A 13,759-nucleotide genomic window follows, 5' to 3' on the forward strand; every position below is an offset into this window, starting at 1 on the left:
TTTACATCTCCACCAGCACCAGCGAAGCCTCAAGTGGGCGAAGACAGCACAGAGTGTCCTCCCTCACACTGCCTCAAGACGGAGTCACCAGTGGCCCAAGACAGCCAAGAGGAGATTCGCACACTCCAAGTAGCAAGCTGCCACCACAACATGTGCACTGAAGGCATGCGAAGGAGGAGAAGAGCATGGCAGGACGCCACATCGCCCAGGAGAAGGAGAGTGGCATGATGCCCCAGGGCAAACAACCACCACAGGCGCCCAAGGGAAAAGGGAGACGAGCAATAAGACACAGGACTGGTGCCAGCACTGAAGAAGGTGTTCATCAACACAAGCCAGCAACCGAGGTGCAGGAACATCAGGGGCAGAGACATCACTGGAGACAGCTTTGTGGGAGGGCCAACCGTAAGCCACTAGCAAGCGCGATCTGTGTCCAGGCCCCACGCTTCACAGTGCGACCATCCAATCACCTGTCACCGGCTGCTTGGCACAGATGGCATCACGTCTAGCAAGTCACCTGCCAGAAGATAACCATAAGTGGCCACAAAGTTTCTCCATTCCTCCTCACTCCATGGTGTCACCTAAAGAAAGAGATCGCCCCCTGATGCCCAAGTGTAAAAAAAAATGTTTTATCTTATTCATCATCCAGGTACATCACCACCAAGAACATTTAAGTAGCATCGCACCACTAGAGTGGATCCAAAAGCTCAAGACATCTAGAGTTCAACGAGACACTCCAGGTGCCATGGGAGGCTAGCCACCCAGGAACCTTCTGAGCGCCCCCGTAAACGTGAGGCCTGCTGAAGAAGAGCATACCCAACCATTGGACTACCCAACCTTGGGGTTACACAAGGCTTGGCTGTGGCCCTGTTGGGAGTTCCACAGCGACCCCCTCAGCGCGGCTTACAAAAGACCCGCACAGCTCACTCATTCACGTGGCAATCCAGGGGCAAGGGCCTTGACAGAGTTCCTGTGAGAGGGGAAACCCAACCGGAGAGCTGTGTCGGCAGCAGCTCCACGACAGGCACCGGGAATCATGGAGGTCGCAGATGGAGACGTGTCACCCGACACCTATCTGAGGAAGGGCCTCATCCACCAAGGTCACCCTTAATCGTTGCAGGCTTGCCGTCCACCGGAACCTTAGCGCCCTCAAGAAGATCTCCAAAGTGGACACCACCGCTCCAGGTGCACCGCTATTTGAACTATGTAAATAGACTCCAATACCGCGAGACCTGGCCCGTCTGAACTACATCGCCGAGGTGGACTAAAGCCTCCTTACCGTGCGTTCCAGAGATCCAGCACTGCCCGGCAAATGGACTGAAGAGACTCTTTGGTGCTGTGTATTATTGCTTTCTTTTTCCATATGTTGGACTTTTGTTTGTTTCTTTTCCATTAAAGTTTGGGAGGGATGTAGTGTCTTGCTTGACACGTTCTAGTGTTCCTCCTTGTTTTGCATCCACACTGTACACACACCCATCACAGGCGTCATCAGTCGGGTGACCCTGCTAATACAAGCATTTGCAATGCAATAGGTCTCGCATTTACACTAGTTTATGCTATTGGCATTGTAAATGACAATGCTTTCTATTTATATTTTTGTTTTAAAACATAAAAGGCATTGTCATTTACAATGGCTTAAACTTGCGTAAACGCGATACCTGTTGCATTGCAAATGCTTGTTAACTTTATTGTGAGTGTATATTCAGCAAGTTGTTAATGCGCTGCAAAGTCTCCAGAGAATCGAGCGGATTCAAGTGTATATTTATAACCGCTGCAGGCTGTGTGTATAGCGGATGGAATATATAAGCGATATTTGTGTAATAAACGGCATGTAATCCATAATATAGCTGCAAGTGAGCAACGCAGAGTTCTCACTTACCAGGAAAGTGTAGACAATTCACGGGACAGCATAGAAAACAAGGACTGACACAGCTGAAAACAGAAGTTTGAAAATGTTCCCTGGAAATCGAAAGAGTTGTTACTGTCCACTCCTCACAGACCACTCACAACTCAATAGCAGAACCCTCCCAGAAGTTATGTAACAGTGCCCAGAAGCCTGCTACTAAGGCTGCAGGGAAGACAATACACAAATGCAAGGATAGTCACAATGACGAAGCCCAAACACGTTTAAAGCGCCTAGGACTGCATGGGAAACAGCGCTTTATGCAGACTTTCACTGATTTCTTAACGGCGCTTCTGTGAAATCTCTCGTCTCTTAAAGTGCCTACGGCTGCGCAGATTGTTAATTAAACCATATCCAACCAGTCTGGGCTCTTAGCAATTAAACTATTTAGTTAACCACTGCTTCTTTTCATTCTGTCGCCTCTCTTAGCGCTGTCTGCCAGGGTGGCTTGCCGAAAAGCGCTTCTCCTGCCAAACTCTACAGGCACAAATCCACAAAAACTTAAATAGCGTATATACCACGCGGTACAGTTAGCCAGGGAAAGTTTATAAGCTTTTTTCTGACTGGGAAAAACACAAACCCAGAACAGTGCTTAAGTTTTCCGCTTTGGGCTGACCTCGCTGGCTTCCTCCGCCTCCCCTTCACATTGGTACAAAACACACGGACACTCGTGAAGAGATCAGATTACACGACCCACCAGTGAGAAACATGTTGAGGAACTTGAGTTAGGAGAGTACAGCCCGGGCTCACACATGCACATGGAAATCAAAGGGCCATGCAAAAGGTACCTGGAAATTGGCCTTTCCCGCACTAGTGAGATACTTTGTAATCCCAGAGGAGCAGGGAGCTCCCTTCCTTCCAGCCACGGTAATCCTTCGCTCCAGGCGATTCTGGCCGGGGATCAGCAGCGGCAGCCGCCCAAGCCTCCTCCCATTTATCGCCTCCCTGATTCTGTCAGATTTTATATATCAGTTTTTATAACTGTCCTTTAACCAGTCAAAACGAAACCTAAGAGCCGCGCGCGTGAGCTTCTACCGTAGACAGCTCACGTCGCGCGGCTCTTAGGTTTCGTTTTCCTAAGCGCATGGCAGAGTCGCGCTCGCACACATGCGCGTTCACGAGGTCAAATCCGAGATCCGAGACTGAAAGCGCGAGCACCTCCCCTGTCCCAGCGCGTGCACCTCCCCCATTTACAAAGTATACTAAAGTATACACGAGGTCCCTTCGCTACGCTCGACCTAAAAAAGGGCCGGGTGCACATGCCCTGGGCCAGATCCAGTACTACACACAGTGTCTGCGTCCATTCTTTCTGAGCATGTGTGCAAAGACCCTACATGCTTGTTTTTTCCATTTAAACTTCGTCTCTTCTTTTAGTTCTCATATGTCCTCTATCTCTGTGTATAAGGCAGTGATGTATCTCCTTTTATCTCACTTCATCCCTATCAAAATACATTATTTTTTTCCTTGCTCTCATCTTTTTCCTCACCTCACGGTACCATCCCCATCATTTCTCCATTGTCTGCTTCTAGCTGATATTCCTTTTGGTCATTTCTTACCTGAGCTCATTTCTTTAATCTTCCCACACCTGTTGGTTGTAGCATTTTACTCGCTGCAAAACCCTTCCAGGCATCGTCTTGTCTGCAGTGTTTAGTTTGCAAAATGATATGTGTGTGCCCAAGGTTTTTCTCAAAAGCTCACAGCCGGCGCTGACGTATGTCTTGATTGCTGAATACTAAGGCTGCGTGTCTGATTGCACCTCATACCTTTTGCTTCCACCATCGTGCACTTCCTGCCTCCTTAATCTCACTCTTGCACGTTATTGATCACCCCTGCATTCTCCCTTCATCATCTTTCTCTTCATCTTCCTATCCTACTTTTGTGTTGCTTCCTGTGGGTCACAGTGTGAAGAAAAAAAAGTCCTGCTTCCCAAAAATGAGTGCTGGTGGGCCCCACCTACAAACACCCGCTCAAATTAAGCCCTGCATGTCTGCTAGTGGCTTCCTCATGTTTGCTGCCCTGTCTCAATTTCTTCTCTTCTCTCCTGCTTCCTTCCTCCCCACTTTTACATTCTCCACAGTCACTTTTTGCCTTTTCAACCAGGACTGTGGAACTGTCTGCACTTTAATATTGCTTCTTCACAGATTCCCAAATCTTCACACCCATTGCAAACATGTCATATCTTATGGTATACTTGTCTGCATGGCAACTGTGTTTCATTGTCTTGGTTTTTCTCAGCTGAATGGACTGCTATTTTTAAGACAATTTTATTACTTTAGTCCAAGAGCTGCACAAATTCAATTAAAAACATGCAAAAATGGCTTTCGTGGGAGACATCCTTCCACTTCTAAATACGTTTAAGAAATGTAATTCTACAGGGCACTAAAATCAAAAGAAAGGGAAATATATGGTCAGAAACTGCATGAATAGGTATACAGTGGTCATCTCTATGAGACAAATTTCAAATCTTTGCACATCTAGGTTCAACCTGTTGGTGTAAATGGCATGGTTGATGAGTTAAAAATGTTGTTTGCAATTCATGAAACATGAATTTACATTTACAAGCCAATTTACCCTTCATGCATTAATAATGCATGTGAGTAACTATATTCCCATGGATGGTCCTTTCTGGACGGAGTAGTTACTTGCAAAGCAGGGTAACACCCACAAACCGAAGTATGTGGGTATTGACAATCTTTTGCAGAGGCTTCTCTTGATAGGATCAGGGAGTTACTACTTTTAAGGGCAGGTGTAAATCCGCATCCATGGTTGAATTGTGATGCACCTCCCCTAAAATGAGTCGCGGTCTAGCAGAAGGAGTTTCTCCATGGGGAAAATATTTTATTAGTGTGGAAAAAAAGTTTGCATGTTTAACTTAACTTATACTAAGTTGTTACACGTGTCACAGTGTACATTTACATGTATGTAAATAATTGCACAAGTGAATTCTCATGTAAATTGGTGACAGTAACAGCTTCCCAGAAACTCCCGTATTTCCTTCAGAATCCCAAGGATGTACACTACTGTGGGTGCTGGGAACCTGTAACATTTTACTCCCATGAATATTACCTTATTAGCACGCCCAAAGGTTGATGAATTAGGAAAGGTGTTAAACCTCATTTCCATGAGGCAATGTGTCCCCGAGATGAAGTACCCCACAATATATACAAATACAGTCTATTAAGTAAGTGAAAACTCAGTCATTGAGTTCTAGAGTGGAAATATAAAATGTGAGGATTTATTAAAAAATGTCACTAAGCGCAATACTGAGATTATAAATGCAAAGGCTAAAAGTCAATTGCCATAATGGCTGTCAGTAAAATGGGTAATAAAGAATAAAGTGCAAAATGAGAAAAAGTCTAACCTCCAAGTGAGCAGCAAACCCAATGTGGAAACGTCCATTATCACTAGTAGCTTCCGAAAGTCATCTTGCTCACCCCCAAAACTGAGAGTTTATATAACAGTTTTCATGCATAGGAAACCTTCAAATTCTACTAATGTGAGTAAAAGAATTCTACTCTGAGCAAATCTGTGCATAGTTTTATGATACGTCATATTGCCTTAGCATCTAAGAACTATCCCACTATATAAATATTGATTCTGCCCACTTTATGCTAATATCATCCGGTGATGGCAGGGCAAACTAGTTACATGAACAAAAGCAAACTGTTGTGAATGAATACTGTACAGTGAGCTAGCGGAAGGACCTTAGGAAATATACAACATTATTGTGTTGAAAACTAAGTTTTTCTTTGAGAACAGCAAGAGCAACGAGAATGGAAATAAACTAACATTACTGCATGACTGTGTGCTGCAAAATTGATGAACTGTGAACATGCCGGAGGAGGCACCCATTTTGAACAAAATGGCGTGCAGGCCTAAATTGAGGCCTAGTTAACACAAGCCAGAAAAACACTCTTCTATAAGACATAGGAGGTTTGTTTCAAATCATGTCAGTGCACACATGTAAATTCAAGAGTAAATCCACGCTCTGCACGGTGTTAATATGCACAAAAATATATAATGCACAAACATGTCAATAGTACAACTCCAGAATGGAAGCCTATGGGAGTATATTTACTATGTATTTAATATGTCTGTAAGTCTTACAATGCACGTTTGTCTTATGCATTAGGGGACAGTTAGGATTTATGCTTTCAGAAGCGAACGCCTCTGTAATGTTACTACAGTGATCTATTTAGTGTAGCTCGAGGAGCTCGTGAGAGACAGAGGCATTACGTGCATTTATCCAACTTTCAGGGCTTGGGGAAGAAGGATTTCACGTCTCACATTGTAAGTACCTGTAAATGCTTTTTCTTTTTTCTCTGCTATGCCTGCCAGGAGCTCGGAGAATATTGGCACTCGGTGATTTTCATGCTCCAGAGACTAACCGACCTGGATCAAAAGAAGATTCAAGTGGAAGAAAAGGTAGCTCACTGTCTTTCTTCTCCAGAAATGTTCCACTGATTAATCACCTCCTTTCCCCTAGGACAGGGGCCGCTGCTAAATGGCGCCCTTGTGATGCTGGCGTGCAATTAAAGAGCTGTTTTAGGTGAAGCGAAGATGGCTCCCCATGGTGTGTTATGTGTGACATCATCAAGCTGCATTTAAGCTCTGTGTTTAGAATAGATGCGAGTTTGACATTACAGTGAAGAACAAATGGTAAGTACTTACAGAGCGAATGACTGACTGCCCCAGTGTACAATACCTCATAGCTTTATGCTAAACTATGCTAACCTATGTAATTGACTTTTCCTCTTGGAAATGATCTCAATGAGAAGTTCAAATTTAGTATTAGAAGAAATTAAACAGTCTTTAATAAATAAAGTTTCTGAAATATAACAAGAAACGTAGCAAGTGCGTATCCAGTCGTATGGTAATGACGTGTGCTTTAGTCCTGACAGTTGGCTCTCTGTCCCTTTCATGAGGAGCCAGCACGTGTTGCGATTGGACCCTACAACCCGGACCGGCTCTGGTTGCTGGCAGAGGGTGCCCTCACGCCTGTTGCTGCTTAGTGAAGGCATTACTACTTCTGAACTTAGAGGCCCTAGATAGAAAGTCTGATAAACGCAAAGAAGGTGGAAGAACACACAACAGAGCAAAACTGAGCCCCTGCCACTCATAAAACGCGTGGCATTGTACTCAGACACCACAGTACTGTGACCGCCACATCATGTCCTGATTACTGTAGCACAAGTCACACATGACTCAGGTAGCCATTGATGGACTCCAATGGGCCCAGACTAGGCCATCTGCATTCTCTTTGAAATACATCACTCCAGCTCTAAATACCTTACATGGGCCACTGGACAAACAACAAACCCATTAATGAAAGTGTTCTTTATCCTCACAACATTACATTGAAGGATCCAGACCTTATGAAGATCTTCTACTTGTCTCAGCGAGCTAGGTGCCAAGGGTTGCCCGTTATTGATAAACAGTCATATACAAGTGGGCTGGAGGGATGTCCCTCCATACAGAGGCCTGCACAGTCAGATGGAAAGGGGAATCCTGAGATTCCTCAGGAAGTTTAAGACCCACATGGGCCCCACCATTTACCGCCTCAAATAGTCACAGTGCCCCGGCATTTGACACCCAGAATCCATCTCCAAGCACTGTCTTCTCTTACCATTAATTTCTCTTTGCCACCTCTAAAGCAGTGTACCACATTAAACCCCTAACAAATTAATACGCACCAAATTTCCAGCAAATTCTTTCTTTCTGGCTCTTTCCTTGTGTCACTTTTGGATCTCAAGCACCTGCAATACTTGCCTTTGCTTGGTGCTGATATAGTCATTCTTTTACTTTTCTATTCACTTTTCTTTAAGAGCTAATTATCTTGTAAATGGTGCAGTGTGTTTTGATTTGGAGATATGTGTTTAATGGAACTCATCTGGTTCTGTCAGGGTGGGAATAATGTGATAAAATGTTTTTGGCATGTAATCAAGTGAGTCTCTGATTAGGATATTAGTCTGAAGCTAGGGCGGTAGCTGGTAAGCTGATGAACTGCTTGTTTTCATGGATGATGAGGAATCAAATATTGTGTTATAGTTGCCCAAGCAGTCGAACCTGGGGGACAGGCCTTGATCTTCTGTAAGACATTTTGGGCCTGATTTAGAGTTTGTCGGATGTGAAACATCTGCCAAAAAGTGGTGGATTTCCCACCTACCCGGTTCAGAGTGCATAGACATCTATGCTCTCTGAATAGAGCACCAGTATTTTGGTGGGTGTCTCACATCTGCAAACTCTAAATCAGGCCCTTGGTTTGTACCGTGCTATTTGGGACCTTTGGCTCACATGCTTTCTGAAAGGCAATAAGAGTCTATGTAGAAAGGATTTGGCACTATGAGTGAGGGCAGTATTGCAGCAATCATAGGGCTATCACTGAGAGCTGTGCTGGGGTTTTGGAGTCTAAGTTGTTGTTATGGAAGTTTACAAACTCGCTGTGGGGTTTCAATTTCAAGTCAAAGGTGGACACCCCCATTTCTGTTAGGATGCATGTTTTCAGCTTATGGATGTCCTTGGCAGTCTGATTGGGCTGGCATTGGCTGGGGAATGTGCTAGATACTGCTCCAGTTTCTCAAATTAGCATAGTGAATATCCCATTTCCCTCCCATATTGGTTCCCTCGTTGCCTCCCGCTCTCCATGGCCTGGGCGTGGCAGTGGGAGCAGGGCAGAGTGTGTTACTTTCACACAGAGCAGGTGAGAAAGCTCCCTCGTCGTACCCACTGCTTTTCCCTTAACCACCAATTTCCTCACGCAGGGCAGCATGGATCAAACACACAATAAATCATTGGAGGAATGCTTGAAATAAGTCTAACCACTGGCAGTCGCTTGGGGTAGCATCCCAACCCATCATTATTTTGCTCACCGTACCACCTCAGTTTGGACCCAGCCATATGCAAATCAGTCTTGACCTTTCTCCAATAAAAACAGTCCAGCCTGAACTGCCAAGCTAGGTCCTCCCTGAGACTGGCCTTGGTTTGCTTGTGTTCCCGTTCGGGGAAAACCTGGCCTGGCATTTTGGACTGGACTATTCCTATTGAAGCAGGGTCAAGACTGATTTTCATATCAATAGATCCAAACTGTGGTGGCATAGTGGGCAAAAGAACGTTGGACTGGCATGCTACCCAAAACAATTGTCAGGTGTTACATTTTTTGCAAGCATTACTCCCACCGTCTTTTGTGTGCTTGATCACAATTAGGGATTACAGAAGTTCAGATTTGAATAGTTCTTTTTCTAAACAACGGCCAAAATCTAAATATTAAGAGTTGTACAAATGCTTAATTTAAATAATCTAAAGCGGGTCAAATTTTTATCCAGATAATAATATAACAGTTCAATAACTAGCCATTTGCAAATTAGAATCCAACCGTTTTAGGCTTTTTAAGTGGTGATTATAAAAATAAAAGCACCATAGGGAAACGTTATTAAGAAAGCGTTTAATGTAGTTTTTTCAGGTTTAGAGTTTTGTTTGGAAAATCTGACCCTAGACTAATTGGAAATGGTGGTAAATGGGTCCTGATTCTTGCATATAAGTTTTTTTAATCTACAAGTATTGATCTTCTGTTGTGAATGCTACAGTTGATATTTGGTTGCATCTTGTTGTCTGGTGGAGGTTAGATTTTTTTCTCTGTTTGTTTTTCATTATTTAATAATAGCTAATAGTTTTAATAGTTTTACGACTTGATGTATTTAGTACAAAATCAATACATCTATATACTGCAGCTGGAGCCAGTAGAAAGCATTCGAACTGTCCAACTGGGATTTCCAGTAAAAATCTGACTCATTTGTATTTTGGTTGAATACTGAAATATACCCCAGTGTATTGTATTTCCGGAAGCCTCCTGAAAAGAGAGATTTGTGATAAGAGACGTAGCTGAGGCCATCCAGTGACGTACTCTGTAGAGCACACGAAATCTGTGGTGCTGTATGTGGAACAATGTAATGGACTGCCTCGTCTAAATATTTAGACAACTGCTCTCATTAATTGAGTCATAGAGAACTTAGCAAGTGATGCCTAGGGACTGGCCCTATATGGGCCCAAGACTCTCTGTGGTGCTTGATCGGGCCTTTATTATTCCTTGGAGAATTTTCTTCTTACCCGGCCTTTGTTTCTTGATACAAGGAAGAAACTCCCACGCTAGATTGCCTTACTAAAGGGTGTTGTAATTGGAGAGGATGCCATGCAATTACTATTCCATTAAAACAATGTCGGATGCTTGGGTAGGGGGCCTGTTTCTTTGCAAGAAGCATTCACGTTTGCCACTCAGAACATTTAATTGTGTGATTCTAATTTTAAAGGTAAATAGTGTGCACTTTGAAATGTTACTTTTTGTATAATGCCTTTCTGGTTAATACACTGATATTGGATGGTGATGAAAGAGTGACAGAGCAGCGCTTCTCACTTGCAGGGTAAGGTGACTTAGAAGGTGCGTGATTGGAGCTTGTTATGTTTCTCTGGTGTATCGCTGGGCAGCATGCAGAGACTGGGGCATGTCATTGATGGTGCAAGTACCGATTTATTTGACACCCGGATGGAAAATTGTTAACATTGTCCAGGGTACAGCTACTGTAGAACGTGTCATGGTGCATTTAGCTCGTTTCTAAGAGCCCCCGACTTAGGAAGATAAAGTGACGAAGGGCAGGGCAAGGAATTAAAGTGGTCTTCCCAGGATCACACAATTCAGTCACATGTAGAAGCTGGGACTGAAGCTCGGGTCTCTTGAATTCACAGTATTAAACAAACACACCACACCTCCTCTCTCAAGCATTTTTAAAACTGTACTGACAACGGATTAAATATTTTCTATGGCAAAGAGAAGATGATTTATTACTGAATGTATTACTGCGAATAAACTCATCATTTTGAGCATGCATGCCAGAGAAATTGCTTGCAACCTGTTTCCTGTAGCGGTTGTAATGAGTCCTGTTTATCTACGGCGGCCCTAGAATTTCCACAACAAAGGACACCGAACCCTAGCACAAATATGTCACGAGTGCATTGAGGAACACAAGCCCCTGGACCCGAATTAGGGTCGTCAGAGGTAGCAACTGGTCTCCCGGCTGGCCCTTGCTAACCCTGGTCTCAGTGCCTTGAAGCATGTGCCCGGGATATCTGGGAGATAAGAGAACTCCCTTCCGTAGTTTTTGTTTTTTTAACAAATTTTTATTGATTTTACACATCAACAGACAAACAAATGACAGTGGTCCTCCAGTTGCTCGTTACATATCAATATTTCTATTATTCGCTCCACATGTCAGTGCCCTATCCCTCCCGCTCCCCCACCCACTCTACCCCCACCCCCCCACGTCAGTGTGCCACATTCGCAACTCCTGCGGTGCATCATAAATCCGCATGAAATAGCAGGTGTCTCCTCCCAAGTCATGAGCAGTAACTCCCCAGCCTGTACCGGGTCTAAATGCTCCGCAGACCAGTGCTCGTTACTCAGCCCTATTGCCACAACCCTCGGTGCGGCCATTCGATCCCTCGGCCGTTAATGAGTATGTAGGTCTAGTGTGCTATTTCCCCAGCAGGTGTCCCCACCCCACCCGCTTCCGTCGCCTCCTCCTGGCTCGCGGGTGCCTCCGCCTCACTGCCCTCTGCAACATCTGACATCGATTGCAATTCTACCACTAGCGCGCTCCATGCCCTGGCTGTTTCTAGCGCTTTATCATTAGCGGTGCGATTGGCTAATTGGAAGCGGAGCGTCCCTTCACTAGATGCCCATTGTTGAAAACACCCCCGCCATCTCAGGAAGCTGGGACCCCCCCTAGATTTCCAGTGCAGAGTGAGCTCCCTCTTGGCCAGGATCAACCCCAAATCGAAAAATTTACTGGTGACCTTCGTGGTCGGGGTATGCGGGAACCAGAGTAGGAAGCAAGTTCCCACGTCAGTGTCAATTCGGCGTCCCGTAATCTCATTCAGACAAGCCATAACATCAGCCCAGTACGAGCCAAGCCCCGCGCAGGCCCAGAACATGTGTCCAAAGTCAGCACCCTCCGCGTCACAGCGAGGACACGCCGAATGCGCCCCTCCGAAAACCCGCTGGATCTGGGCCGGCGTCCAATACGCCCTATGTAGAGTGAAGTACTGGACCAGTTGGAACCGAACATTGCGCGTGCCCTTCCAGGCCCGGCGCACAAGTTGGGGCCAAGTCGTCTCCGGTATCTGCCGGCCCAGGTCTGCTTCCCAGCGTTCCCGCAACCTATCCAGTGGGGGGGCATCCAGAGCCAATCTCCTATATAAACAAGTAATAGCTTTGAAGGTGCCAGCCGCCATCACGACATACTGGCAGCCCAACGACGTGGGAGGTTCCGCCAGACCCTTCCTCCAGCGTCTCTGGATCGCGGAGACCAAAGCTGCGTGGAGTAGGAAGTCGCCTCTCGGCAAGTCAAACGCCTCCCGCAGGTCGGAGAAAGACAACAAGACGCCATCCCTGTACAGGTCTCCAACCATGTGGACCCCACAGTCCTCCCAAATAGCCAGCCCCGACCAGTCCCCGCCGTGCGGGAGGGCTGTACACATGCCTAAGGGGATCTCCGGCGCGTAAGGAACGTGGACACCTGCCCGTTTCTGACTACGAAGCCAGCAGTGGCGGAGGGTGCGCTCCTCCAGTGACAGCTGGTCCAGCCGGAGCCCCTGCTGGAGCAGTATGAAAGAGAGAACGTGACGCCGTATAATTCTGCCCTGCAAACCGTCCGGGCCCCTAAACTCCCGCGCCACAGCCTGCGTGAGCCACTGTAGTTGCGCCGCCAGATAGTACCATTCAAAATCCGGCACTGCTAGGCCTCCCTCTTCCCGCGATCTGAGCAGGGTGGATAAAGCTACGCGCCTCCTGCCAGAACCCCATAAAAATCCTATCACCATCGACCGCAATGTCCGAAAAAATGAGAGCGGAATCCACACCGGCAGTGTGCAGAAATAATAAAGCAAACGCGGGAGGACCACCATCTTCAGTAAAGCTACCCGTCCAGCCACAGACAGGGGAAGGGTGCGCCAGAAGCCAATATTGCCTCTGACACCTCTCAGCACTCTGCCCACATTTCCCTCGTACAGGGACGAATGAGTATGGTAAATGTGAACCCCGAGATACGGCAGACACTCCGGCTCCCAGCGTAATTCCCCAAGCTCTGTGGGTCGTGCACACCGGGGGGTCAGAGGGAACAGGCAGGTCTTAGACCAGTTAACACGCAGCCCCGACAGTTCACCAAACTCCCGGAGCAAGGCTCGCGCCCCCCGCACCGAAGTCTCCACATCGGCCAGATACAACAGGAGGTCGTCAGCATACAGAGAAATATGGTGCTGAACACCACGCAACAATACGCCCTCGTAATGTCGCCCCTGTCGCGCCCACGCCGCCAGAGGCTCAATCGCCAAAGCGAATAGGAGCGGGGACAGGGAGCAACCCTGCCTGGTACCCCTCGTCACTGCACAAGCCGCGGACATCGTACGGCCTGTGCGAACCCTAGCAGTAGCAGAAGCATATAACAACTGCGTCCAATGGATGAAGCCGTCCCCCAACCCGAACCGACGAAGCACGCCGAACAGGTACGGCCACTCCACACTATCGAACGCATTTTCAATATCCACGAGAGGACAGCCGCGTCCGGAGGGCACACCCCCTCAATGTCCATGACCCGTATCAAGCGCTGTATACACGCCGAGGTGCTCCGCGTGGGGATAAAGCCCGCCTGGTCCGGATGGACGAGAGTGCACATATGGGCCGACAGCCGCGTGGCCAGAATCCTGCTCAGCACTTTATAGTCCACAGTGAGCATCGAGAGCGGACGGTATGCCGTTCTCGCCGTGGGTTGGCCACCTTTCTTCAACAACGGCACAATAATCGCCTCCCTCGCC

General features: G+C 46.7%; 1 protein-coding gene across 1 annotated transcript in view; it reads left to right on the forward strand.

Moving 5' to 3' along the window:
• LRGUK (leucine rich repeats and guanylate kinase domain containing) overlaps positions 1–13,759 on the forward strand; it is a 336,772-nt gene that overhangs the window by 203,604 nt on the left and 119,409 nt on the right. The window contains exon 9 of the mRNA XM_078677476.1: positions 6,239–6,325. Within this exon, the coding sequence (XP_078533602.1) occupies positions 6,239–6,325 (87 nt within the window). The remainder of the gene's footprint in view (positions 1–6,238; positions 6,326–13,759) is intronic.

Source organism: Lissotriton helveticus, chromosome 1_1 (genome assembly GCF_964261635.1).
Source record: "Lissotriton helveticus chromosome 1_1, aLisHel1.1, whole genome shotgun sequence".
Lineage (NCBI taxonomy): Eukaryota > Metazoa > Chordata > Amphibia > Caudata > Salamandridae > Lissotriton > Lissotriton helveticus.